The sequence below is a fragment of the Sorex fumeus genome, unplaced genomic scaffold (assembly GCF_029834395.1).
Source record: "Sorex fumeus unplaced genomic scaffold, SorFum_2.1 ptg000044l, whole genome shotgun sequence".
Lineage (NCBI taxonomy): Eukaryota > Metazoa > Chordata > Mammalia > Eulipotyphla > Soricidae > Sorex > Sorex fumeus.
The window spans coordinates 25,421,552-25,444,598 of record NW_026606101.1 but is presented as its reverse complement, the minus strand read 5'-3'; the positions used below and the strand labels follow the sequence as shown (position 1 = coordinate 25,444,598).

The window sequence follows — 23,047 nt, the reverse complement described above, 5'->3', positions numbered from 1 at the left end:
TTATATGCTGAATGTCTGCTTCTTATACAGTTCTTTTTAAAAGAGTTAAAAATTGTCCTTCCACAGTCATTTTTCTCTTCTCAGCTAATGATTTTTCCCCAACTGAGAAAGCATGTTCTGTACTTGTGGTGTTCAAATTTTATTCGCAAGTCAACCTGGCTATTAAAGTCTTGAAAGGTGTGTAGTTTGATGGAGACGTGTCGCACAAACAAAAACAAGAATATAAAATATCTCACTAATCTTTTTTCATACTGATCATATGGCGAAAGGAATATGTATTTTAAACCATCACATCTGTTTTTTAATTTTCTTTTATTAAAAAAGAGTGTGCTGGAGTGATCGCACAACAGGTAGGATGTTTGCCTTGCATGCAGTCAACCCGGGTTCGATTCCTCCATCCCTCTCGAAGAGCCCAGCAAGCTACTGAGAGTATCCTTCCCTCACGGCAGAGCCTGGCAAGCTCCTCGTGGCATATCTGATATGCCAAAAACAGTAACAAGTCTCACAATGGAGACATTACTGGAGCCCACTTGGGCAAATCAATGAACAATAGGTGGGCAGTGCTACAGTGCTAAGAAAGAGTAATTTATGAAGTTGTTCATAATAAAATTTCAGGCATATAATGTCAACACCAAGGTCAATTTCCACCACTAAAGTTCCAGATTCTGGCCCACTGACTACTGCCCCACCGGCTTCCATGACAGGTACATTTGTAAGCCTGGTTGTTGTAGTTTGAGTTTCATGCTTACAGTGTTGTTGGCTCTGTGGTTTGGATATATCCATATCCACTCCTCTAGCCCACCAATGCACCTGAGGCATTTTCCTTGTTTTAATGTTTAGAAAATATTGGATTCCCTATATGAATCACATTATTTTTCTACTGAGCAATGCAGCTTTAAACCTTTGGGGGTCAATAAAGTTTCTTGTTCACAGGGAGTTTGTTTTTTCACAAAGAAAACCTGGTGAAATAATTGTAGTTCAAAAGTTGAACGAGGGGGGCAGTTTCCATGCCGCAACTAGAGCCTAGTTTTAACAGTTAAAGTGGTGCAAAATAAAAGATTCGCTACATTCGCTACATGTCAATTCTATAATGATCTGAATCAAGCCCTCATACTGCTACTCAGGAATTACTCCTGGCAGTGCTCAGGGGACCATATGGGATTCCAGGAATAGAACTCAGATCAGCCGCATGCAAGGCAAACACCCTACCCACTGTGCTATCACTCCAGCCCCCGGTGCTAGTTTCTACACTCCACATTCTGGATTAAATATTATGGCCCTAATGGTGCATCCACCACAACACAGCAATCCATATGTTGAGGTGCAAACCCAATACCTCAAAAGGTAAGATTTTCTGTGCAGAATGCACTGATAAAGGCAAATAATCTAAATGTATGAAGTAGTGTTCTAATCTACTATGATGGATACCTTACAAAGAGCAAATGAGAAAAGAGACACAGAGGAATAATGATGTGAGGACAAACGAAGTCATCTACAAGCCAAGGAGAGAGGTCTGGAACAGTCTTCCCTCATGGCTCTCAAGAGGAACCAACTCTGCCATCACTTTGATCTAGAATTTGTAAGTTCCCAAATCAGAGAAAATCAATTTTTGTTTAGTTTATTCAGCTTCATTATTTTAAGCTAATATAAGCACTGAACCTAAACCCTAGGGCTGACACAGTCCACGAATCCACAGTATCTCCTCATACAATTCATTGGTCAAGGTGGATTATGATCTGGACTTAATACTGATTTTATTATTCTAACGCTATCCCAAGAGCACATTTGTTAATCAAGGTGTGGTCTCTACAGCAGAAAGATAGTACATGGCTAAAGGAGCATGACCATATCCAGAGGACTTACGTTCGATCCCTGGCACCACATGATACTGCAAGCACCACTGGGTGCTACCTGTTGAGCTCTGCACACTGTAGGGTGTAGTCTTGAAGGATCCAAGCACCACTGGGGTGGTCTGGGTAATCCGAGGCACTGTAGGGCCCAAACAGCACCACGTGGTCTCTCACATGATCCTCTGACTCAGCTAGCCATGAATCAACAATGGGCTTCATTTCCTGCTTGATATCTCCCTCCCTCCAAGGAAAAAGGCATGCATTCTAAACTAATCAATACCACAGAGCCAACAAAAATATATAATGAGTGATATTCAACAAGGATTGCCAAGACCTGCTTCAGAACTGCAGTATAATCAAATGTGGCAAACATAGACACGGGGGAAGAAAACGGCTTCTATAAAGGAAAGTGAATTATAAGGGTCACATAAAATCATCTGTGACATCTATCAACTGTCAGCGGTGCAGCATGCACCTCTGATTATATCACCACCACACCCACACACACACCTAAAGGTATTCTTGCACATAGGGTGCAAGAAAGTTATTCTTTCTTGCAAGAGTACCTTTCTTAACTCAAGAATGAGTTAAGAAAATCTATTTGCATCTGCATTGATGGAAATTTTCTTCAAGGGTATATTATGCCTTAAATTTACCCAAATAAAGAAGGCTGAGATGTAATAATGTCCAAATTAGAGAATGTAAAACAGTAGGATATGCAACATTATTTGCCTTTGGAAAGAAATAACCACGCAACAATATAAATAGATATAGAGGAAGTTTTGGACAAGATTAAAATAGTAATCTATGATTTTACAAAATTCCCAATAAATGGGGAGAGGAGAAACATAACATATTAAGTTTAATTTACAGTAAATCCACGGCTAGAGCGATAGCACAGCGGTAGGGCGTTTGCCTTGCACGCAGCCAACATGGTCGACCCGAGTTCGATTCCTCCGCCCCTCTCGGAGAGCCCGGCAAGCTCCTGAGAGTATCTCGCCCACACGGCAGAGCCTGGCAAGCTCCCCGTGACGTATTCGATATGCCAAACACAGTAACAACAAAGTCTCCAATGGAGACATTACTGGGCCCGCTCGAGCAAATCGATGAACAACGGGAGGACCGTGACCAGAGCAAAAAAAAAAAATCCACAGGAAACATGGTACTCAATGGCAAAAGGGGGAAGGGGAGGGGAGGGGAAGACAGGAGAGGGGAAGGGAGGCTCTCCAAGGAGAAGCAGGGGAGGGGAGGGGGGGGGAGGGGAGCGAGGGGGAAAGGAATAGGGAAAGGAAAGGAGAAAGAAGGGGAAGGGGAAGAGAAAGAGGAATGGGAAAGAGAAGGAAAGAGAAAGGGGGAGTAGAAAGAAAGGGGAAGGAAAAAGGAAGAAGGAGAAAGAAGGGGAAATGGAAGGAAGGAATGAAGGAGGGAGAAGGGAGAGAGGGAGGGTGAGAAAGACCTGAAACTTTCAGATACAACATAAGTATGTCCAGTTTTGAAATTATTATTTTACATAGTATTGGAAATCCCTGTCACAGCAATTTAGAAAGAATAAGTAAAAGATATTTAAATTAGAAAAAATTAAGCTAACATGGTATGTAGAAAACCTTTAAGACTCCACTAAAAACAAATAGGATTATACCAAACTAAACACTGTGAAAGAAACTATCACTTAAAACAAAAAGCCTACTGAAAAAATGAAAATATTTACACATCAAATTAATGTTAAGAGTTAATAGCCAAGAAAAATAAATCTTTCTACTCAAGTTATAAAGCACTCAGAGAATTCAACAACAAAACATAAAAAATGGGGAGGAGAACTGAATAGACAGTGAACAGGCACATGAAAAAATATTAAAAATGGGGCTGGAGCAACAGCACAGCGGGTAGGGCGTTTGCCTTGCACACGGCCGACCTGGGTTCGATTCCCAGCATCCCATAGGGTCCCCCAAGTACCACCAGGAGTAATTCCTGAGTGCAGAGCCAGGAGTAACCCCTGAGCATCACCGGGTGTGACCCAAAAATAGAAAAGAAAAATAATAAAAAAGAAAAGAAAAAAATTAAAAATAATATTATTAGAGAAATGCAGATCAGACTAGCAATAAAGTATCATCTTACAGTGACAATGATCAGTATCAAATAGCCAGAAACAACAAGGGTTGGCAGTGATTGGACAAACAAGATGTTGGTGGGAACGTTAACTAGTACAGTCTCTATAAAAACACTATGGTGATTTCTCAAAAAATTAAAAATAGTACAACCATGATTTTAAAATCCAACTTTTATACATCTATTTAAAGAACATATTAAAAAAATAAATCAAGAAGATATGGGCATACCTATGTTCATCACCTGCTACTTACAATAGCCAAGACCTGGAAACAATCCAATTGTCCCAAGAGATAATTACACTACATATACATAATGGAACACTATTCAGCTATAAGAAAAATGTAATTTTTTCTGAGAACATTAATGGAACTGGAAGGCCTGTGCTAATTGAAATAAGTCAGGAGGAAACAATTACCAACTATTTCAAGAAACAAGTAAAAGAAGAGACAACATCAAATAAGTCATTTATTTGAACATGGTAAAAGTCTTGAGGATAGAAAGGGGAGTAGACTTGAAGAGTCCAGTAGACTAGAGTGGAAATTACTGGTACTTCAGTAGTGTGTACTGTAGGGTAACTTTGTTCCCCTAAAACAAATATTTATATTCTGGTAAATCAATATTACCTCAATAAGAAATAAAAGACAAATAATTATTTAAAGATGTTTGACTTTTAAAAATATCCCTTTAGCACAATACAGGAAAAGGTTGGACACATGATTCTTCAATACCTTGCAAGACAATTCAGCAACCATAATAGAGATTGGAACAAAAATTAAGTCCCCCCAGTCATCCCAGGTGCTCAGTGATTAGTGGAGACATCAGATGATTATTTCAGTAAGATAGCTCTGGAGGGTGTAATGTGGCATTTCACTATAGTTTTAATTTACATTTATGTGATGACTTATGACTAATAATGTCAAACATTTTCCATGTGCTCCTTGGCTATGTACGTGTATGTCTGTCTCTATGTGTGTATGTACCTGCAATAGCAAATGACTCTTCTTGTGAAGTCAGTTAAGATTTTAAACAAATGGTGTACTTTATACTCGTATACTTGAATTGGGGACAATTTTTCACTTAGAGAATCATGGTAATATCCAAAGACAAATCTGGTTATCACAGAGGAAGGTTTGTATTTAGCAACTAATGGAAAACAGCCAAGAATGTGCTAAATACCCTACAATGCACAGGCCAGACTCCCCAATAAAGAATAATCTAGCCCCAAATGTCAATAGTGAGAGGTTGAAAAGCATCGCTTTAATGGCTTTCTATTGACTTTATGATAAAACCTATGGCTAGAAAAACCTTTGCCATCTTGCCAGCATTTTCTGAGTTACCAAGTTCAGTGAGGCATTCTAAGATGTTCTGCTTAGCCAATTGAGTGCCAAAACTTTCTTCCTTACAATGCTCAGCTGGGATGTTTTCCTTGTCTTGACACTCTCTCTCTCTTCATGCTAGTTTAAGCCCTTCTTATGATTCAGATCTTTATATACATGTAAAACTTTTAGGGAAACTGCATACATTTTACCATAATAACAATGAAAAATGTATATCACTATGTATCATCTCTGTCCTAGTAGAATAGAAACTCCTAGAGTGAGAATCTGATAATCATTTATCATCATAAATTCACATGAGCAAAATGTCCTGCTCAGAAAAGGCAGTGCTACATATTTAACAAACGAATGATAAATGGATGGGCAGAAAGATACTGCAGAACACGCAGCAAGGAAGAAGCACCTTGGGACAGGTACCTAGCAGGTGGTCAACAGCCTTGTTAAGAGAAGTTTCAAAGTACTGGCACTAGCAGAATAAAACTATAGAGGGCATAGAAGGAATAGGTAGAAAGTGGGGAAAAGGAGACAGATGTATATGAGTTACAATTCCAATATGGAGAAAGTAAGTGCTAAAAAAGAAAGAAGGGTTGGAAGACACTGCTGCATTTTATGTTGGGATTTTTATACCTCTTCTAAGAGGCACACTGTTATGTCTGTAGAAGACAATAACAGAGAGATACTGTCAGAGAAGGGGATGAAAGTAAAACCAGGAAGCCCGGGCACAGAACCTGGAGGGCTTTGCCTCCCAGGAACACGAAGAAAAGTGAGAGCTTTCAGGAGCTAAAGTGGGAGGGGCAAGGAAAGAAATCAATGACCCAATGTGCCAGGGACTACCAAGTACTCTATACAGAGGGAATGGTATAGGCAAAATTTTCATGACAGTAATAGTTTATTTTATAAAGCATCTTTAACTTGATATTCTTCTCCTTTTAGCAATAAAACTCACATGTATTATCATGCAAATCATTATCACAATAGAATGTTTGAATAATAGTAATCCCTTTATTCAGTGACACCTACCACTTCTGGATTTCTTTAAGAGGCAATTTTCATTGCCATGCCTGGGTGTGATACATGGGCATCTTTTTCAGAAAACAAAAGCCACTGGTAACATTCAGAATAAAGAGATGTAAATGTATTCAGCATCATAACTGCAACCAATATTGACCAACAATAGATTATACACTCAACTTTGGGTCACATTTAGATTTTACAGGATATCAATGCTATGAAAGCAGTCAATTCTGTATTGACAAAAGAAATTCATTTTTTGAACTCACAAGGAAATCCTATTTAAGTTTACAGAGATATTCAGACACTGGTAGATTTCCAGTGAAATGGCAAATGGAGAGAAGATCTGCCCAACCATTACTATATGTGGTATTTCATGAAGGTCTCCTGAAAGTATAAAATTTTGCTTTTTCTCAAGAAATGTTTACATGTGCCTCTAGTGTGTGAACCACTATAAACTAGAAACATTCCAGACACTTGCTTTCTTTCACATTTTCTGGAGTATTTTCTGATGTCTTTCTAACAGGCAAAGTAGATGAGTAAAAGAAAGTAGTTGTAATTTTGTGTCTGAGTACTTTTTTAGGTACCATATTCACAGAGTTGTTAATAAGAGAGTATTCAGCATTCAACATTCCAACACCAACCTACAGTAAGAGTGAGAATCCTTCAACTTATGACCTAAGACTCTAGGTGCTCTCCCTCCTCGCACCTCATTTTTATTTAAATTAACATTTTTCTAAATGTACTTACTATAGTTTAAATCACATGCTTATGTTACATTGACATTCATGGGGTGTTTTTTTGAAGTGGGGTGGAGGTTTGGTTTGGGGACCACACCCAGCAGTGCTCAGGTATTACTCCTGGCTCTGCTCCTAGGGATAACCAAATACTGGTGGTGTTTAGGGGATCATATGGGATGCCAGGAATCAAAATTTGGTCAGTCACATGTAAGGCAAGCACCCTACCCACTGCACTATGAGTCTGTCCCTGACTATCATGGTTTTGATGTGCATAGTTACCCTTTCTCTATATCACCAAAATGTCTAAGAGACCAATGCTCTAATGTTACTAATAGTTCCATGTGTTTATTTATTTGGTTGGTTTAATTTGATTTCAGCTGTTACTATTTTTTTTGAAGGGGGCACTTTCAAGCAGTTCTCAGGAAGCCTGGAGACTAGTTCTAGGGATATTCATCCAACCAACCTGGCGGGAAGTTCAATGCTAAAGTCAGAGGAAGTGGTGCTGCTTGGGCCTCTGGTGCTAAGCTTCATCTGGGGTTCCCTTGGTGGTACCCAGAAGGCTACGTAATGCTGGGATAGAACCTGGTTTGGGTGCATGCAATGTATGTGCAAAATCCCTAGCTCCAACTGTAGTTTTATAGGGTTCCCAGATAAGCTAAATATAAAGAGAACCACCTTCCTGGCACAGGTAGTCTAGATCTGCATGTTCAATCCATATGACCAAGAATTAAATACCATTCATAGTCTTGCTTTGGATCAGATGATTCATCCTTCACCCTTCCTAAATCCTTACCATGGCCCGAATTTTCCAAGGTCAGTGTTTTCCTAGTAACCCTACTACTAGTCTAAATGATATACAGTAAAAGATATTTGCAAGTATAATGAGAAAAGGAAAAGGCAGAGAAGTACATGCCCTAACCTAAAAGTATATTAAAAAGTCATGTTGTGTACAAAAGTGTCACTTATTAAGTAATGGGGTGAGGGGTGACCTTTGTTTTAACTTCACTCCTGAATATTTTTCCATGTGCATTTTCTGAACTGGCCAACTGATGCAGAACTTTCATAGAAGAGAAGTTAACTCCAGCCTCCATGTTTCAAAACAAAATAATGTTTTCTTGGATTTCCATACTATATATAGGATTAACAACAAGTGACTTTATACACCTTAAAAAGAGCTATTTTTTGCAGACTAATCAAAATGAGTAAGTTCAGATAGCTCTTATTTTGGTATGTAGGTCTTATCTCTATGAATCCTGAAATGGTAAAATTCTTCAGGAAAGTCAATTAATTTCTTTAAAAGTCTTTTGTTACCAATACAATACTCTGTTTGGAGAAATCATAGTTGGACTGGGATAGGAATGGGCCCTGAATTTTAAGCAGAAGATCTAATTTTAAATTCACATTCTGACTAATTAATTGCATGTCCTTGGGCAAGTTACGAATCAGTAGCCTCAATTTTCTCTTATGTAAAGTGGGAGTAACAGCACTCACTCTTTTCCTACCACTCAAAGCTATTTTGATGACAGAATTGAGAAGAATGTAAATAAACAATAGTGCTTTCCAAGTATTGGTGCCTGCTCTTGGGACTAATCCTTGATACTGAACTCTAGAAGTAGGCTGTAGGAAAATTCCATTTCATTCAAAAGTGATACTGAAAAAAACATTACGCATCTTTGTGATTATTTTGTGTTTTGGGATGTCTAGCTGATTATTGCACATTAGAATAGAAAGTCATGAAATTCTAGAATCATAAAAATCCATATTTACCAAAGCTGGTGCAGGAAACAGATCTCTCTCCAAAAACTTTGAACAGAAAGAGATTTAATTATAAGACAGGTAAGCAAGCACTTGACAGAATCCCCAACATAAGAGTTGGAAAAGCGGACATCAGGTTGAGCTTCCACAGATGACCTCAGAACACCTTTTCAGGGACCCATCACCTTCAGAATGGTGAGCAAGCAATCAAGAGGAAACTCCTGGAGTGAAAAAATCAGGCGCATTTATATAAAGACAAAGGGGAAGTAAAACCTGAGAACAGGAAGCTGCTTTTGTTGCCAATACATCTTTATACTCAGAGACTTTCAAACCAGACTACTGGAAAGCAATTGCAGAAGACAATAACTTTTTAAAATATTTCACATAAATATAGAAACATTCACTGGACGCATAAAGGTGGACTGCTATTTTTCCCTCAAGTTTCAAACTAATGAATTTCTTTGGTGTGGTTTATTTGCAACCAGATGGAACTAATAATAGTAACCCTGTATTTCCAGACTCTACATTATAATCGGGCTGGAGGATAGTACAGCAGGTAGGGCCTTGCAGCGGTGGATCTGGGTTCAATTCCTCTGTCCCTCTCAGAGAGCTCGGCAAGCTACTGAGAGTATCCCACCTGCATGGCAGAGCCTGACAAGCTCCCCGTGGCGTATTCGACATGCCAAAAACAGTAACAAGTCTCACAATGGAGATGGCATCCCATAAGGTTCCCCCAAGTGGTGCCCACTTGAGCAAATCGATGAACAACGGGAGGACAGTACTACAGTTTTACAGTATATATATATATACATATATATATGCATATATATTACATATTACATATATACACTACCTAGCAAGAAAACCCTTGCTGAGTTGCTCTCTGGTCTTCCAATTCCTTTTTCTGAGCACATATAACTTCTTCCAGAAAATGAATCAAATTAATTAGGTCAAATAAAACCTAATTAATAACAAGTTCCGAAGAAAATTTTATTTTTAACAGCAAAATAATCTCTTAATCTCCCAAAAATCAATGTCATCTATTGACATAAAGCATGTTCAGCTGTAAATGATTTTTTTGCTAACTAATCCATTTTCCCTGAATTTGCTCATGAAGGACTTGGGCCCTTCAAGTCCTTCGCTGGAGCGATAGCACAGCAATAGGGCGTTTGCCTTGCACGCAGCCAACATGGCCTACCCGAGTTCGATTCCTCTGCCCCTCTCGGAGAGCCCGGCAAGCTACCGAGAGTATCTCGCCCTCACGGCAGAGCCTGGTAAGCTCCCCGTGACGTATTCGATATGCCACACACAGTTACAACAAAGTCTCCAATGGAGACGTTACTGGGCCCGCTCGAGCAAATCCGATGATCAATGGGAGGGCCTTTACTTTACTTTACTTTGCTTTGCTCATGAAACCTCACTGAAATTAAAAGGACAAAAAATGAGAATTAAATAATGTGAATTTGGGGGCAGAGCAATAGTACAGCGGGTAGTGCATTTGCTTTGCACACAGCCGACCCAGCATTCCATAAGTTTCCCCCAAGCACTGCCAGGAGTAATTCCTGAGTGCAGAACCAGGAGTAAGCCCTGAATATCACTGGATTTGACCCAAAAAGCAAAAAATAAATAAATAAATAAATAATGTGAAATAAAATAAAAAGACAGACTAGGATGTTTTAAATTTTAAGTACTAATGGTATGTTCTTTTGCTTAAGCTTTCAAGTAAACTATTTCCCCATTTATAATAATTGAGCTTCCTGATAAATAAGCAGACCTAATCAAAACCACTAGAAAGAATTTAAATCTTTATTTCTAAATGTAAAAAAATGCTAAATACTAAAATTTAAATATGTAAGGAAGAGAACAAAATCGAATATCATAAATATCAGAACTGAAAGAAGCCAGAGGTGAACCAGAGGACATATTTTAGGGATCACACCCTCTGAGTGATAATGGGCAATACCAGGTCCAGGGGTACAACAATCCTGAGTGTGTTCTACCACTTAAGCACCAGAAAGACTCTAACTCTCCAGGATCAAATTCTCTTTGTATGATATTTCAGTGCATTTTTTTACAGAAATCAATGGCTTCCTTAGGTTCTCATAGGTAGCTGATCTGGAAAATAAATCTCTAGTTCCTTTGCCTCCTAATATAAAGGGGTGCCTGGCTGATGGGGGGAGTTAGATAACAAGTAGGCTGGGGGAAAGAGAACATTGTAAAGTCTGTCTGTGCTGATGGGATTTATGGTACAATAAGCAAAGACAGCATAAACCTCATCTAGCTCAGTAACTGAAACAAAAATAACATCTTTAGGTAGTGAGGATTTGTTATTTGGCTACAAACACATAGCATTAGTTAACAGTTCACAACCAATCCCATTCCATTTTGTACCAGCACTCCTTGTTCACAACATAAAACAATCTTGATAAAGGAACATTTAACCACAGGTTACCAAGTTTGACATTTTAAAAAAAAGGTAAAATGTTCCTGTGCTATTTAAACATTATTGCAGGTACATATAATGGGAAGTGGTTGAATGATAGGTTAAACATTCAAGGGACATATTCAAGATATGGTGATAGCCAGAACAAATTAGCCTAAGGTACTCTGGGTGGAAATATCAAAATCAAGCAAGATCAGAGGGAAAAATAAACTATGAGAGAAAAATATATTACTGAAACAGCACTCTATTTCTGCTGTTACTCTGCCAATAACAGCCTGTAGGCATCACATTTCCTTCTGAAATTACTAGAGTTTTGATTAACTGTCTCCTCCTTCAGGGCATTTACTACACCTGCTTTACATCTCAGACTTCACCCTAGGACACAATGGACCTAATCAAGTGCCATCTAAAGCGAAGATCAGTCACTCTTGTTGTTATTGTTCAAGAGGGTCCATTCAGCAATAACAAAAATGCTTTAGGCTGCAGAGAATTTGTTTTGCTTTTATTGAAAATGGAGTGGGGGGTAGCTTTATTAGATTAAACACAGATCAAAGCAATCTAGAGATATCTAAGGATAAATGTTACCCTAGTGTGTGAGGACAGGGAAGGGGAGCAGTGTCACTATGTGGGGAACCCTTAGCAACCAGGGAACTGGCAATGGCCATTTCTTGTCTGGGTTGCTGGTTACATGAGAATATTCAATCTGTGGCAACTGACCCAGCTGGACACAGATTTGTGTATTTTGCTGTAGGCATGTCACATGCTGATAAAAAGCTGGAAATAGCTTTTTGGACTCCATTTGGAAGAGTTATATTCTTTTTATTCTCAGTCCCCAGGATTAGAACTAGGGTCTTATACAGGCATGGCAAGAGCTGGGCTACATTTCCAACCTAGAAAAATTATATTCCAACATTTACATAGTAATTGCCATCTCTCCATGATTCACAAAAGCCCTTTGGATCTGGAAAAAAAAAACAAGTGGACCTATCGGGGCATATTTATTTAAGTGCTTCCCCCCCCCTGAAACTTTCCAAAGTGCCTGCTGCTCATCGGCCATCTCATCCACCCTTCCCCTCTGCTCCCTCATCAATCTCATCAGCGTCATCTTGCCACCATTCTCCTTTCAACGTTCTGAAAATGAAACGGTAGATCCTACATAATGCGAAAGTTTTAAATTGTATATAAGGTACTGGGGAATATGCAAGAGACTACGAATTTAAAAGATATCATTACCTGTTTAAACTGGGAGTAATATTTTGGAGGTTTGGAGGAGAAGCGGAGAAGAGGGAGTGACAGGCCTCAAATCCACAGGTCATTAAGGCAACTCTGTGCTTCCCCAGTCTTCTCTAATAACTCAGCAATCAAAACTTTTGAAACTTACTTCAAGCCAATGTTCAAAACACGCTCTAAGAAAAGCAAACGGACTATGCATTAATCTGCGCCATCTTGCCTGCCCGGAGGGGAAAGGGTGTTGCCCCATTCGCCCTCTCCTCTCTGGAAAGAAAGATGGTGGCCGCATGGGAGCCTTGTGGAGAGCAGGTCTGAGCCGGGGGTGGGGGTGCGATGGATATCTCATGGGATGGGGGGGGGGGGCGTTCCGGCCCATCCTTCACGCCCTACCGAGGTCACCAGTTGCCCCCCACGAGCAGCTCTCCGGCACGTCCACGGCCCCAGAAACACAGAGACCAATCTCTTAACTATCTGACTCTCAGTAGAAATACTTGAAGGACATCATTTAATTCTTGAACCCAGCTGTAGAAAGCAAATCATTTCACAATGCTTTTTCAGCATGGCTGATTTGGGGGGGGGGGGTTAAAGTCTAAATAATAATGATGCCACTTTTATCAAAACAATGAAGCTAGTCAAAGTAGACAGAGTGTTAACTAGAATCCATCTACCCCACAGACTTGGGGGGGGGGGGGGGTATTGGGGTTCTTCGTGGTGAAAAATAAGTATTGGTAAAGGGAAATGTGATTGATATTTGCATGACCGAGACCGAAACCTGAAAGCTTTGTAACTTTTCCCACAGAAATTCAATAAATAAATAAAATAAAATAAAATAAAAAATACGCTCTACACTAGACAGGGCTAAAGAGGACGACTTACCAGCAGCAAAGTGGTTCCAATCCCAGCACTACACAGGGGCCCCTGACCACCACTAGGGGTCACTCCTGAGCACAAAGACAGGAATAGCCCTTGACCATCATGGGGTGGTCCCAACTCCCTGCTCTGCTCAAAAACATACAATGAAGCTGCGTTTTCAACCTTGGAGATTCATCCCACCTTAGTCTGAGAAAAGTAATTTCTTTCAGTTTACAGCGCAATCACTGCTCTGAAGATCTATGGACATCTGAATGTGATGTTTGTTCGTGTTCTCTCTTGAAGATCTCTCTCTCTCTCTCTGCATAGTAAGTAAACACTAAGTAAGGAGCTTGCCTCCAATGCAGCCAAAGCCTGCTTCAATCCCCAACACTGCATATGGACTCCCAAGCACTGCCAGAAGTGATCCCTGAGAAAACAGTCAGGATAAATAAGCCCTACGTACTACCAGGTCAGCCCCCCTCTCCCCCCGAAAAAAATTAAAATCAAAGATATAATGTATAATATGAGACTTCAGCCTTGTCAACATGACCAAGAGTTTTAACTGTTAACTCCTTCTGGGCATCATAACTAGGCACCCACTGCACATAGGTACATGTTCTTTGAATATTTTAAAAGTTATTACTGTACTGTGGCACTGTCCTCCTACTGTTCACCCATTTGCTCGAGTGGGTACCAGTAACATCTCCATTGTGAGACTTGTTACTGTTTTTGGCATACTGAATATGCCACAGGGAGCTTGCCAGGCTCTGTCCTCTGGGCAGAATACTCCTGGTAGCTTGCCGGGCTCTCCGAGAGGGATGGCGGAATCAAACCAGGGTCGACCGTGTGCAAGGCAAACGTCCTACCCGTGCTACAATTGCTCCAGACCAGAAGTTCATTCTTATGCAAGACTTATATTTATCTTTCGCGCTTGTACCATCAGGTCCTCGATGGATGCATCTGATGCCAGTGTATGTGCATTGGAAGTACAGACAGTCAGTTTTGTCTTTCTTCGATTTGGCAGCCTAGTTCGGCCTTGAGATTTTATCAGCCTCTCCTTCCACATCTGTTTTTAATGCCACAAGGAGCAAAGTTAAATTTTATTCAGCATTTCTTCCTAAGTTTTCATTCTGGAGTAGCATGCATCCAGATCAGAAGAGTAGCAACACTTAAGTTTTGCCCCTTGGAACCCCTATATTATGTCATACGGACTGTGCATGACATCAGTTCTGCCTTTATTATATGTTATTAAGCTTTAAGGCTCTATATGTTATTAGGTATAAGTCGAAAAGATATTTGGGGGTCTAGAAATGCTGACAAGTTTTTCATATAAATTTATGGTAATTGCTTCTTCAGTTTATGCTATTTTAACTTACAAAGTATTTCATGGGAACACTCTCATTTTGGACCATGGAAGAACCTCTATGTACATGAGCATGTGTGTATTTGAAATTATTAATTGGGAAAAATTATGAATGATTTGCAAACTTTTTTAAGAGAACAGGTTTTCCTTTCCAAGTTATAAAAAATGATAAAGCAAACTTCAAAGAACGTGGAAAGAAGGTCTGTGTCTTCGAAAGTGCAGCTTGTAGGAGTTCTGTACTGTGTACTCACCACCTTCATGGCTGTCTACAATCGATGAAAAACAATGTAAAGACAGCTATGCCGTGTGTCTATACTACAAAATGCATGGGCATTAGCTCACTTTAAAGTTTACAGCCTTTCTGTGAACCAAGAACTATTGCACAAGAAAGGTGAGGAATCTAACATACATTACACAACTTTCCACAGGCAACCTGAATTGGGAGGGTGGGAGAGGAGCGAGAGAAACAACAAAAGGATGCCAAAACTTCCATACTCCAGCAGCTCAGGGACAAACAACTGGATTGCTGAACAAATTAAGCTGGAGCAAATTAAGGACAGCAGAGCCTCCTATATAGTCTGATTATTCATCTTTCTCTCCATGTCTAACCATTAAAGATCAAGGCCCAACACCAGACACAAGGAAGGTCAGGTCCACAACCTCCAAAGCTCCTTGCTAACTTGCTAAGATGGAGAAACTTGCTTTCTCTCTCTTCTCTCTCTCTCTCTCTCTCTCTCTCTCTCTCTCTCTCTCTCTCTCTCTCTCTCTCTTTCCTCTCTCCCTCTCTTTCTCTCCCCCTCTCTCTCTCTTCATATCCCAGTGTCCACCATTTATTGTACCAACATCTCTCAACATTTTTCTGACTGTAGCCAGCCTTCATCTGACCTAGTTACCTTACTGTGCCCCACTGCTACCAGTTTGCAGCTAGTCTCATCCTGGGAAATAGGGACCCCTATTGAAGCAAATATAAGCAATTTTCACATTTGGCCCACTTAGACTAATCTAAGGATCCTCAGGGCTGTGTCTCCAGTTGAGAAACACTTCCTTACATACATTTTTCACCACCAAAACTTGATTAAAACACAAATGCAAAATAAATGCAAGAATAAACTTTGCATCCTTTCATATCATGTAAAACAGTCATGCTAGATCAGTCCTTTTTCTGCTGCTCGATTCCTGGAGGACAAAAGTTGGCCTAGATGTGCAGATTGTATACATCAATACCAGTTGTTCAAATACTAAAATACCTCCTGGAAACTCCCAGAATTTATTATGACCAGGAAAAGGGGGTGAGGGTGGGTAGTTTCTCTCCCTGATAATAAAAGAGTCTCCATGATCTTTCTACGGTCCCATTAAGGGGCTGTGCCAAGCTTTTGACTGTGAATCTTGAAGCATTTGCAGGCTCACCAGGACAGTGGCCCAGTGGTTGGTTTGCCAATAGATTGTGCAGAGCACTGCATCCCCTCAACTGACATAGATTCCCTTAGATGCTCAGGATAAAGGAACTGGTGATTAAGGGTCTTTAACCACTCAGGAAACAAAAGAGAACCTCTTCAAAATTCTAAGTACTTCCCAAATCATCATTTTCAAATGCATCTGTGTGCTCTACAGTGGGATGCTTTAGGCGTTTGCCAACATTTCCTTGTAAAGTCAAAGAGCAGTTCTTAAAGTGAGAGCAGATATCTGAGAAATTTTAAAAGTTATTTCCAGTATGTATTTTTCTTCCAGACAAGAAGACGGGGATGCACCCCTGGGAAGACACTGCAGCAGGTATTTCTCGGGATCAAAATCGAAGGGAAAACACAGCTCCCTGTTGAAAGGTCAAACTCAAACTAGTTTATCCCTCCAAAACTTTTCTCTTTCCTTTATCTAGGAAGTGCACTAGAAGCAAGTGAAAATGTTGGGGGGTGGGGGGTGAGAGGGGAATGTGTATGTGGGGGGGGGGGGGTGTATTCCACTGTATTTAGGAAATTCAAAAGAAATATATGAAGAAGTCTTATATTGCTTTAGTCATTGAGACACCTCATAAAATAGACCAAATCATCCAAAAAGATTGTTTATGACAGTTTAATAGAGGTCTTCCTAACTCTTGGGTAAAAAAGAGATAGTATTTGGGTGAATTTATCCTAATGCAAATCTATGTACAAAACTGAATTCACAATTCAACCAAGACTTACAGAAGCCAGGGGGACTGCACTGCCGTGTCATACTTTTAAAGTTCTTTCACAAACTCTGTCTCAGAGGCTTCAAAGAGTGATTCCCTCTTCAATAGTAGCACTAGCACCACTCAAGACCCAGTGGAAAACGCCAATTCTCAGGCTGCATTACATACTGCTTTAATCAGAAACTGAGACTAACGCATCCCCAAAATTGAGGATTAGCAAGCGCTCCATGCAGGCGATTATGATGCAGGCTCATGTGAAAGTACCACTTTATCCTCTGGGCTTCCCCGCCAAGTATCAGAAGGAGTAGGTGAGAAAGAAAGCATCCTTGTAGTCTTGTCCAAGAGGCAGCAAAGATTCAGAGAAGTTCAGTGCTTAACCTAAAGTCACACAGCTGACTGGCAGGGACACTTGAGCCTTTGAAATCAAGATCTCGTTTTTTTTGCATCATACATTGTAAGACAGCTTTCCTATACAGATTTGGTTCAAGAAGAGTAAATATGAAATAGGAAGAGCAGACAAGAATGATGGCTGGAGAAGATAAAGAAAGGCTACTGAAGGGAATCTGAGTCTCTTAATCTGAAAGTCACTATGAAAACTAAGAAAGCCAAGAACTTGTAACACAGTTCATATTCCAGACAACACCTGGGGACACAGGCTGAGCACTCTCTGACTCCCCCCACCCCAATATAAAATTAAAGATACTGTTATTGGCTCTCTCCTTAGTGCCCAGAACTATCAAGCAGAACTCCCCAAGAAACTCACCATCAGAATGCTCAGAGGGGATTCTCACTTGGAAAGTTGGGGGCAGTGCCAACTAATATTCTCTATTATTTTCACTGCACATTTTATAGTCTCTACCTCACTGAAAACTTTCTCTCTAAAAATTTTCCATTTCCTCTACCTAGTAGATAAGGGGTATAATAGCAAGAAAAACGTCTACTTTCTTCTCTACTTCAGGACTTAGTCTAGGCACAAACATTAGGAAGCAAAGGTAAATTATATGCTACACAAATGCACAGAAGCATTAGGAGAAGATAAAATATAAGCTACATAAATGCACAGCATAAAGCAATCATCTACATGGATAGAGAAAAATGTACTTCTCCAAAAGGCGTTCATTTCAAACATGACATTGGATATTTTCCTCCAGACAAGACAAAGTGGTTTAAAACGAAGTTTAAAAAGCATTACTGTGAAGAAATTCAAAATCCATGCTGAAAGATGCATGCTGAAATGCCTGTTCTTAAATATACATATTCTCTGAAGTTTCTTGCTCTCTCCATTCTGCCACTCACTCAGTGAACTTCACAGTCACACAGGCTCTGTCTGTGAGGAGCTCTAGGAGGGGAAGGCACTTTGGGTTGTTGCTGAATTGCATTTTTATTTATTGTTTTCCTTGACACAAATAAACCACTTAATCTGTGTCTGAATTCATTGTTTTGACTGAATTCCATTGACCAAAACATCCGGTTGGCAGGCTTGGGACAGAAGCGGAAAAAAGTGTAAAGTCCACAGTAAACGGACTTCTGTTTACATCCCTGTCCACTCCGTTTAATAAGTGGCATGAGCTTTCAAGGAAGCTGTGGATCAGACTCCACCTTCTGCTTGTGCTTCCAACTGGACAAAATATAGACACAGACCCACTCGGCTAAGTAATTGGATTCTCTACCTGGAATATTTAAATTGTTTTCAGACACTGGAAAATGGCTTAAGAAGATTAAAGAAAAATACCCTGGAGGATAACAGGCTATAATTTACTAGGTGGGAAAAAAGAAAAAAATCTTTGCAGCCTGAAGAGCACCTCTTTCTCCTATAATTCCTCCTATGTAAGAGATGTCTCAGTCACGTGAACAAAAATTTCCTAAACTTGGAAGCTCAGTTTTATTCCCCGGGGCCGGTTCTTATCAAACCCTTTGAATGACACCCCGGGTTCACATGTTCTCTCCAAGAGCAAAGATTTGAGTGTCTGAAGACAATCGCAGAGGGTGGGGGCGCGGTGCCTTCAAGTCCTGGGACCCAGGACTCCTGGGAAACGCTGGAAATTCGAGAGTTGGACTGAGCTCAGCCCCACCTGGCGAAAGAATAAGGCAAATCTTGGTCGGCCGCCTACGAGGGATTTATTTCCACCTGAAGTCTCCAGCTAGTTCTCCTTCCCCCCTAAACCTAACCTTCCCGTAGGGGTTCAGGCCCGCGGAGTCCTCTAGGACCCTCGCTGGCCACCTCTGCCGCTCCCTAGCCCCCGAGGTGTGTCCCCACCAGACCTGTATAGTGGCCCCTCTCCGGAGGCGGGCGCTAAAGTTTGGCACCAGCGACCACCTGTCGGCTGACCGCCGTGTCCCCTGGCGCGCGGGCACCGAGATCTTTCACAACCATTCAACAGCTCCGGACTTCGAGGCAGTTTTTGCTCCAAAGGGGGGGGGGGTGGGGTGGGGAGGGTAGGCAATGTAGGGGACGCGGGGGCAGCGTCAGCCGGCGGCCGAGAGGGACGCGTCCGGCTTCCACGCCAACACTTTGCAGCTGCTCGCAACTTCGCACTCCCCACTTTGCCAACTCTCAGGAGCCGCCCGCGGGCGGGCCAAGGACGGGCCCCGTCGGGGCCGCAGCGGGCCCCCGAGATGAAAGCACCTCCCGGGGGGGCGCAGCAGCCCGATCCCGCCCAGGACGTCACTCGGGGGGCTCCCAAGGGCACCGGCGGCGCTCCGAGGCCACCGGGCGCGGGCGGCCGCCCCTCGGGCCCGGGTGCGCTCATTGCATAACGCACCCCTCGCCCCACCCCCACGCCGCCCTGCCCCGCGCGCGCGCCGGCCGCGGCACCCCCCCGGGACTTACATCATCCCACTTGACGAATTTGATGCCCTTCTTGAGGCTGTCGGACACGCACACGGGCTTGAGTTGCAGCGCGTGCACTCCCGGCTGAGCCCCGGCCATCTGGGCGCATCAGGGCTCCGGGCGGCCCGGGCGAGCGCGGCGGGGACGGGGCGCGGGGCGCGCGGCGCGGGGCGCGGGGCGCCCTCCTCGGCGGGCACGGGCGCGGGCTCCCGGCCTCCGGCACGTCCTCCTCCGGCGCGGCTCAGCAGGCGGGGACCGCGCTCCGGCCCATCACCGCGGGTGCCCGCCGCGCGCAGGATGCCGAGCCGCCGAGGGCGACGCCGAGAAGCCGAGCCGGGCAGCCGAGCCTTGGCAGCCGCCCGCCGATCCCGCGCCGCAGCACCATTCAGCACATCCTCCGTACACGGCGCGAGCGGGCGAGTGACACACGCTCGCGCCCCCCCCCCTCCCCGCGCGTCCCCTCCTCCCGCCACCTCCTCCCGCCACCCCCCCTTCCCCGCCACCCGAGCTCGCTCGGTCCCTCCTTCCCCCCCGCGGCTCGCAGCCCAACTTTGCGCGCTGGGTCAGGCGCTGGGAAGCGGGGACACAGCGGCACCTCCCGGGCCCGGGGCCGCACTGCAGCCGACGCGGGGGCTGCGGGGGGGATCCGGAGCCCCGGGAAGCCGGTCCCCCGGGGTGTCTCTGGAGTCGGGTTGGGTAGGGAACCAACCGTGAGCTGTCCGGGAAGGGTCACTCGGAAAGGCCAGCTCCTACTGTGTGGGGGAGACCTCCCCCCAATACTAGCCCGAGCTCTTCAGCGCCGGCCGCCAAGCCAAAGGCAATTGTCTTTTGCAAGCAATTTATTATTTATTAGGGGAGTAAAGAGCGGCTAAAGGGCCTGAGAGTTGTTGACCCAGCTGTGGTCTAGACGCCCCCAGAACCCCCCCACCCCCACCCCCACCCCGGTTCTATCGTGTTTTGGATACTAGAAAACCTGGGAGGTTTGCTATTCCTGTGGACAGTTCTCTGTCTCTCTCTGTCTCTCTCTGTCTCTGTCTCTCTCTGTCTCTGTCTCTTTCTTTCTCTCTCTCTCTCTCTCTCTCTCTCTCTCTCTCTCTCTCTCTCTCTCTCTCTCTCTCTCTGCTTTCCTTCTGTTCCTCTTCCTTTCCCCCTCCACGCCCTTCTCTCCTCTTTTCTCTCATGTCCTCTCCTCTCCATGTTAGTGTATGAACGAGGCAGAGGTTGAGAGAAAGAAGCATCTTAGATGATGAAAATGCTTCATGGGAAATCTAGGCCCAAGAATGTGTTCCTGAAAAAAAAAAAAGAAAACTTTAATACCAGTGTTCGAGTGGATATCGAGTCACTGGAAATATCCACAGATGGAGAGACTAGAAAATGGTAAACACAATTTGAACACCCTTTCTTCTTTTGTTGTTGGTTTAGGTTTTTGTTTGTTTGTTGAGGGAGCCACACCTGGCCATGCTCAGGGCCTCCAACTGATTCTGTGCTCAGAGATCATTTCTGACAGACTCAGGGACCATCTGGGCTACCAGGAATTGAATGTGGGTCATATCTTGCCTGGGAAACATTTCACCTGCTGTACTATCGCTCCAGCCCCAGAAGAACACTTTCTTAAAAAGTCAGACAACCCAAAACTTCCACTTCTAAATATGTATTTGTCTGGGATCATGAAAACATGTCAGCATAGATTCACGCGGCAGCATTTCATAGCTTTCTTCAGAACATCTCCACACTGAAAAAGCACATATGTCAATAAGCAGGTGAATGAATTTTTAAGAGACCACATACCCAAACAACAAAATATTATTCGGGAGATTGGACAAGCAGCCATACCAGAGAACTATACCGACTTTCAACCTAATGAAATAAGCTGGACAACCGGACACTACAAATGTCTTTTTCCATTTGTAGGAATTTTAGAATAGCTCAATTGTCTATGTTGACAAAGACCAGATCAGTATTTGCCCTTGTTCAGAGGAGAATTTGAACTGACAAAGAGGAGGGCATGAGAGAACATTAGAAGATATAGAAATTTGTCACAACTTAGAACTGTAAGTGTAAAATGAGCGCTCATTACTGTAAGTAAAAATTATCTCTTATAGAATTATTTTTTAGAAAGAAATGTGAATAATGAAAGAACATGAAAAATATTCTTTTTTTTTATGTTTCTGAACCTGTGGTGCATCTCTAAGGTTGCCAAAGTCCAGTGTTTAGAATTTTTTGTCAAAATAATACCAAAAAAAAAATCCTGTGGTGAAAATTGCTATTAGATATCTTCATGCATGTGACAACAAAATATCTGTTCAATGACAGGATAACCTGGTCAGCATGACCCCTGACCCTGGTTCTCTTAAGGGAGACCTTGACTTGTCCTTGGAAACCATTTGCTACAAAAGAATTACTTTGATTTTTTTTTGTTTTTTTTTCTTTTTTTATTAGTGAAACACCATGAGGTACAGTTATAGGCTTACAAATTTTGTGCTTGGGTTTCAGTTATATAATGATCAAGTGCCCATCCCTCCACCAGTGCCCGTCAATTTGAATTCTAAAGGTTTCACTTTGATCACAAGTGCCTGATAGAAAGAACTGTCAGTAGCTAGCCACCAACCTTGTCTTTCTAGTTCCTCTGGAAGGAAAAGGACAGTCACTGTCTCACATGGCATTTATTTACTTTAGATGATTACAACAAAAGTCAGCTTCCAGGCTTCCTAATCTTCTCAATCATCCTTAAAACTGCCCCTACCAGAATTGGTCCTTTCTCTTTCATTTCTTCTCTTTTCCCCCAGCCCTCAGCAACTTTCCAGGTATCAACAGGAAAGGTTATCCAGGTCAAGTAAACTACCAAATTAGTTTCGGAAAGCAAGACAGACTAAAGATACATACCGTAAAAGAGTAAAGTTGAAAGTTTCTTGATGGCTAGACTAGAAGAAAATAATTTCACTCTCCCAGTAGCTTTTTACATTATTGTACTCTGGTCCTTTTATTCTATGTATTCACAATTATTGCCAGGTGAGCTTGCATTTTTTTCATGTAGGCACACTGTGTTTCTCCACCCCATTGATGTTGAACAGTGTGACTGGTTTTAGTTGGTGGAATGTTAGAAAAAGACCTATAAATAAGGCTTAGAATATTCTTGGGACATTGGGTTTGCAAACTTGAATTTCTTCTTATTTTCGGGAGATAAACAACTGAAGGAGCCAAAAGGAGATGAATCTAGCCCCAATCTGCAGACACATCCAACAGAACCTACTTATAAGTCTACCAGAATTCAAACTACCTGCAGAATTATAAGCATAACAATAAATGTTTATTGTTGAGTGCAGATAAGTTAATGGGTCTTTTGTTTGGTGCCACAAATATAAC

The 23,047-nt window shown here is 42.2% G+C and overlaps 1 protein-coding gene across 2 annotated transcripts in view; it reads right to left on the bottom strand.

Annotated features, from left to right (window-relative positions):
* Nucleotides 1–19,845, bottom strand: part of PLCB1 (phospholipase C beta 1) — a 787,019-nt gene extending 767,174 nt beyond the window's left edge. For both annotated transcript variants that reach the window (XM_056121100.1, XM_056121101.1), the window contains exon 1: nt 19,685–19,845. In XM_056121100.1, coding sequence (XP_055977075.1) covers nt 19,685–19,783 — 99 coding nt within the window. In that variant the 5' untranslated portion in view covers nt 19,784–19,845. The remainder of the gene's footprint in view (nt 1–19,684) is intronic.
* Nucleotides 19,846–23,047: the final 3,202 nt, after the last annotated feature.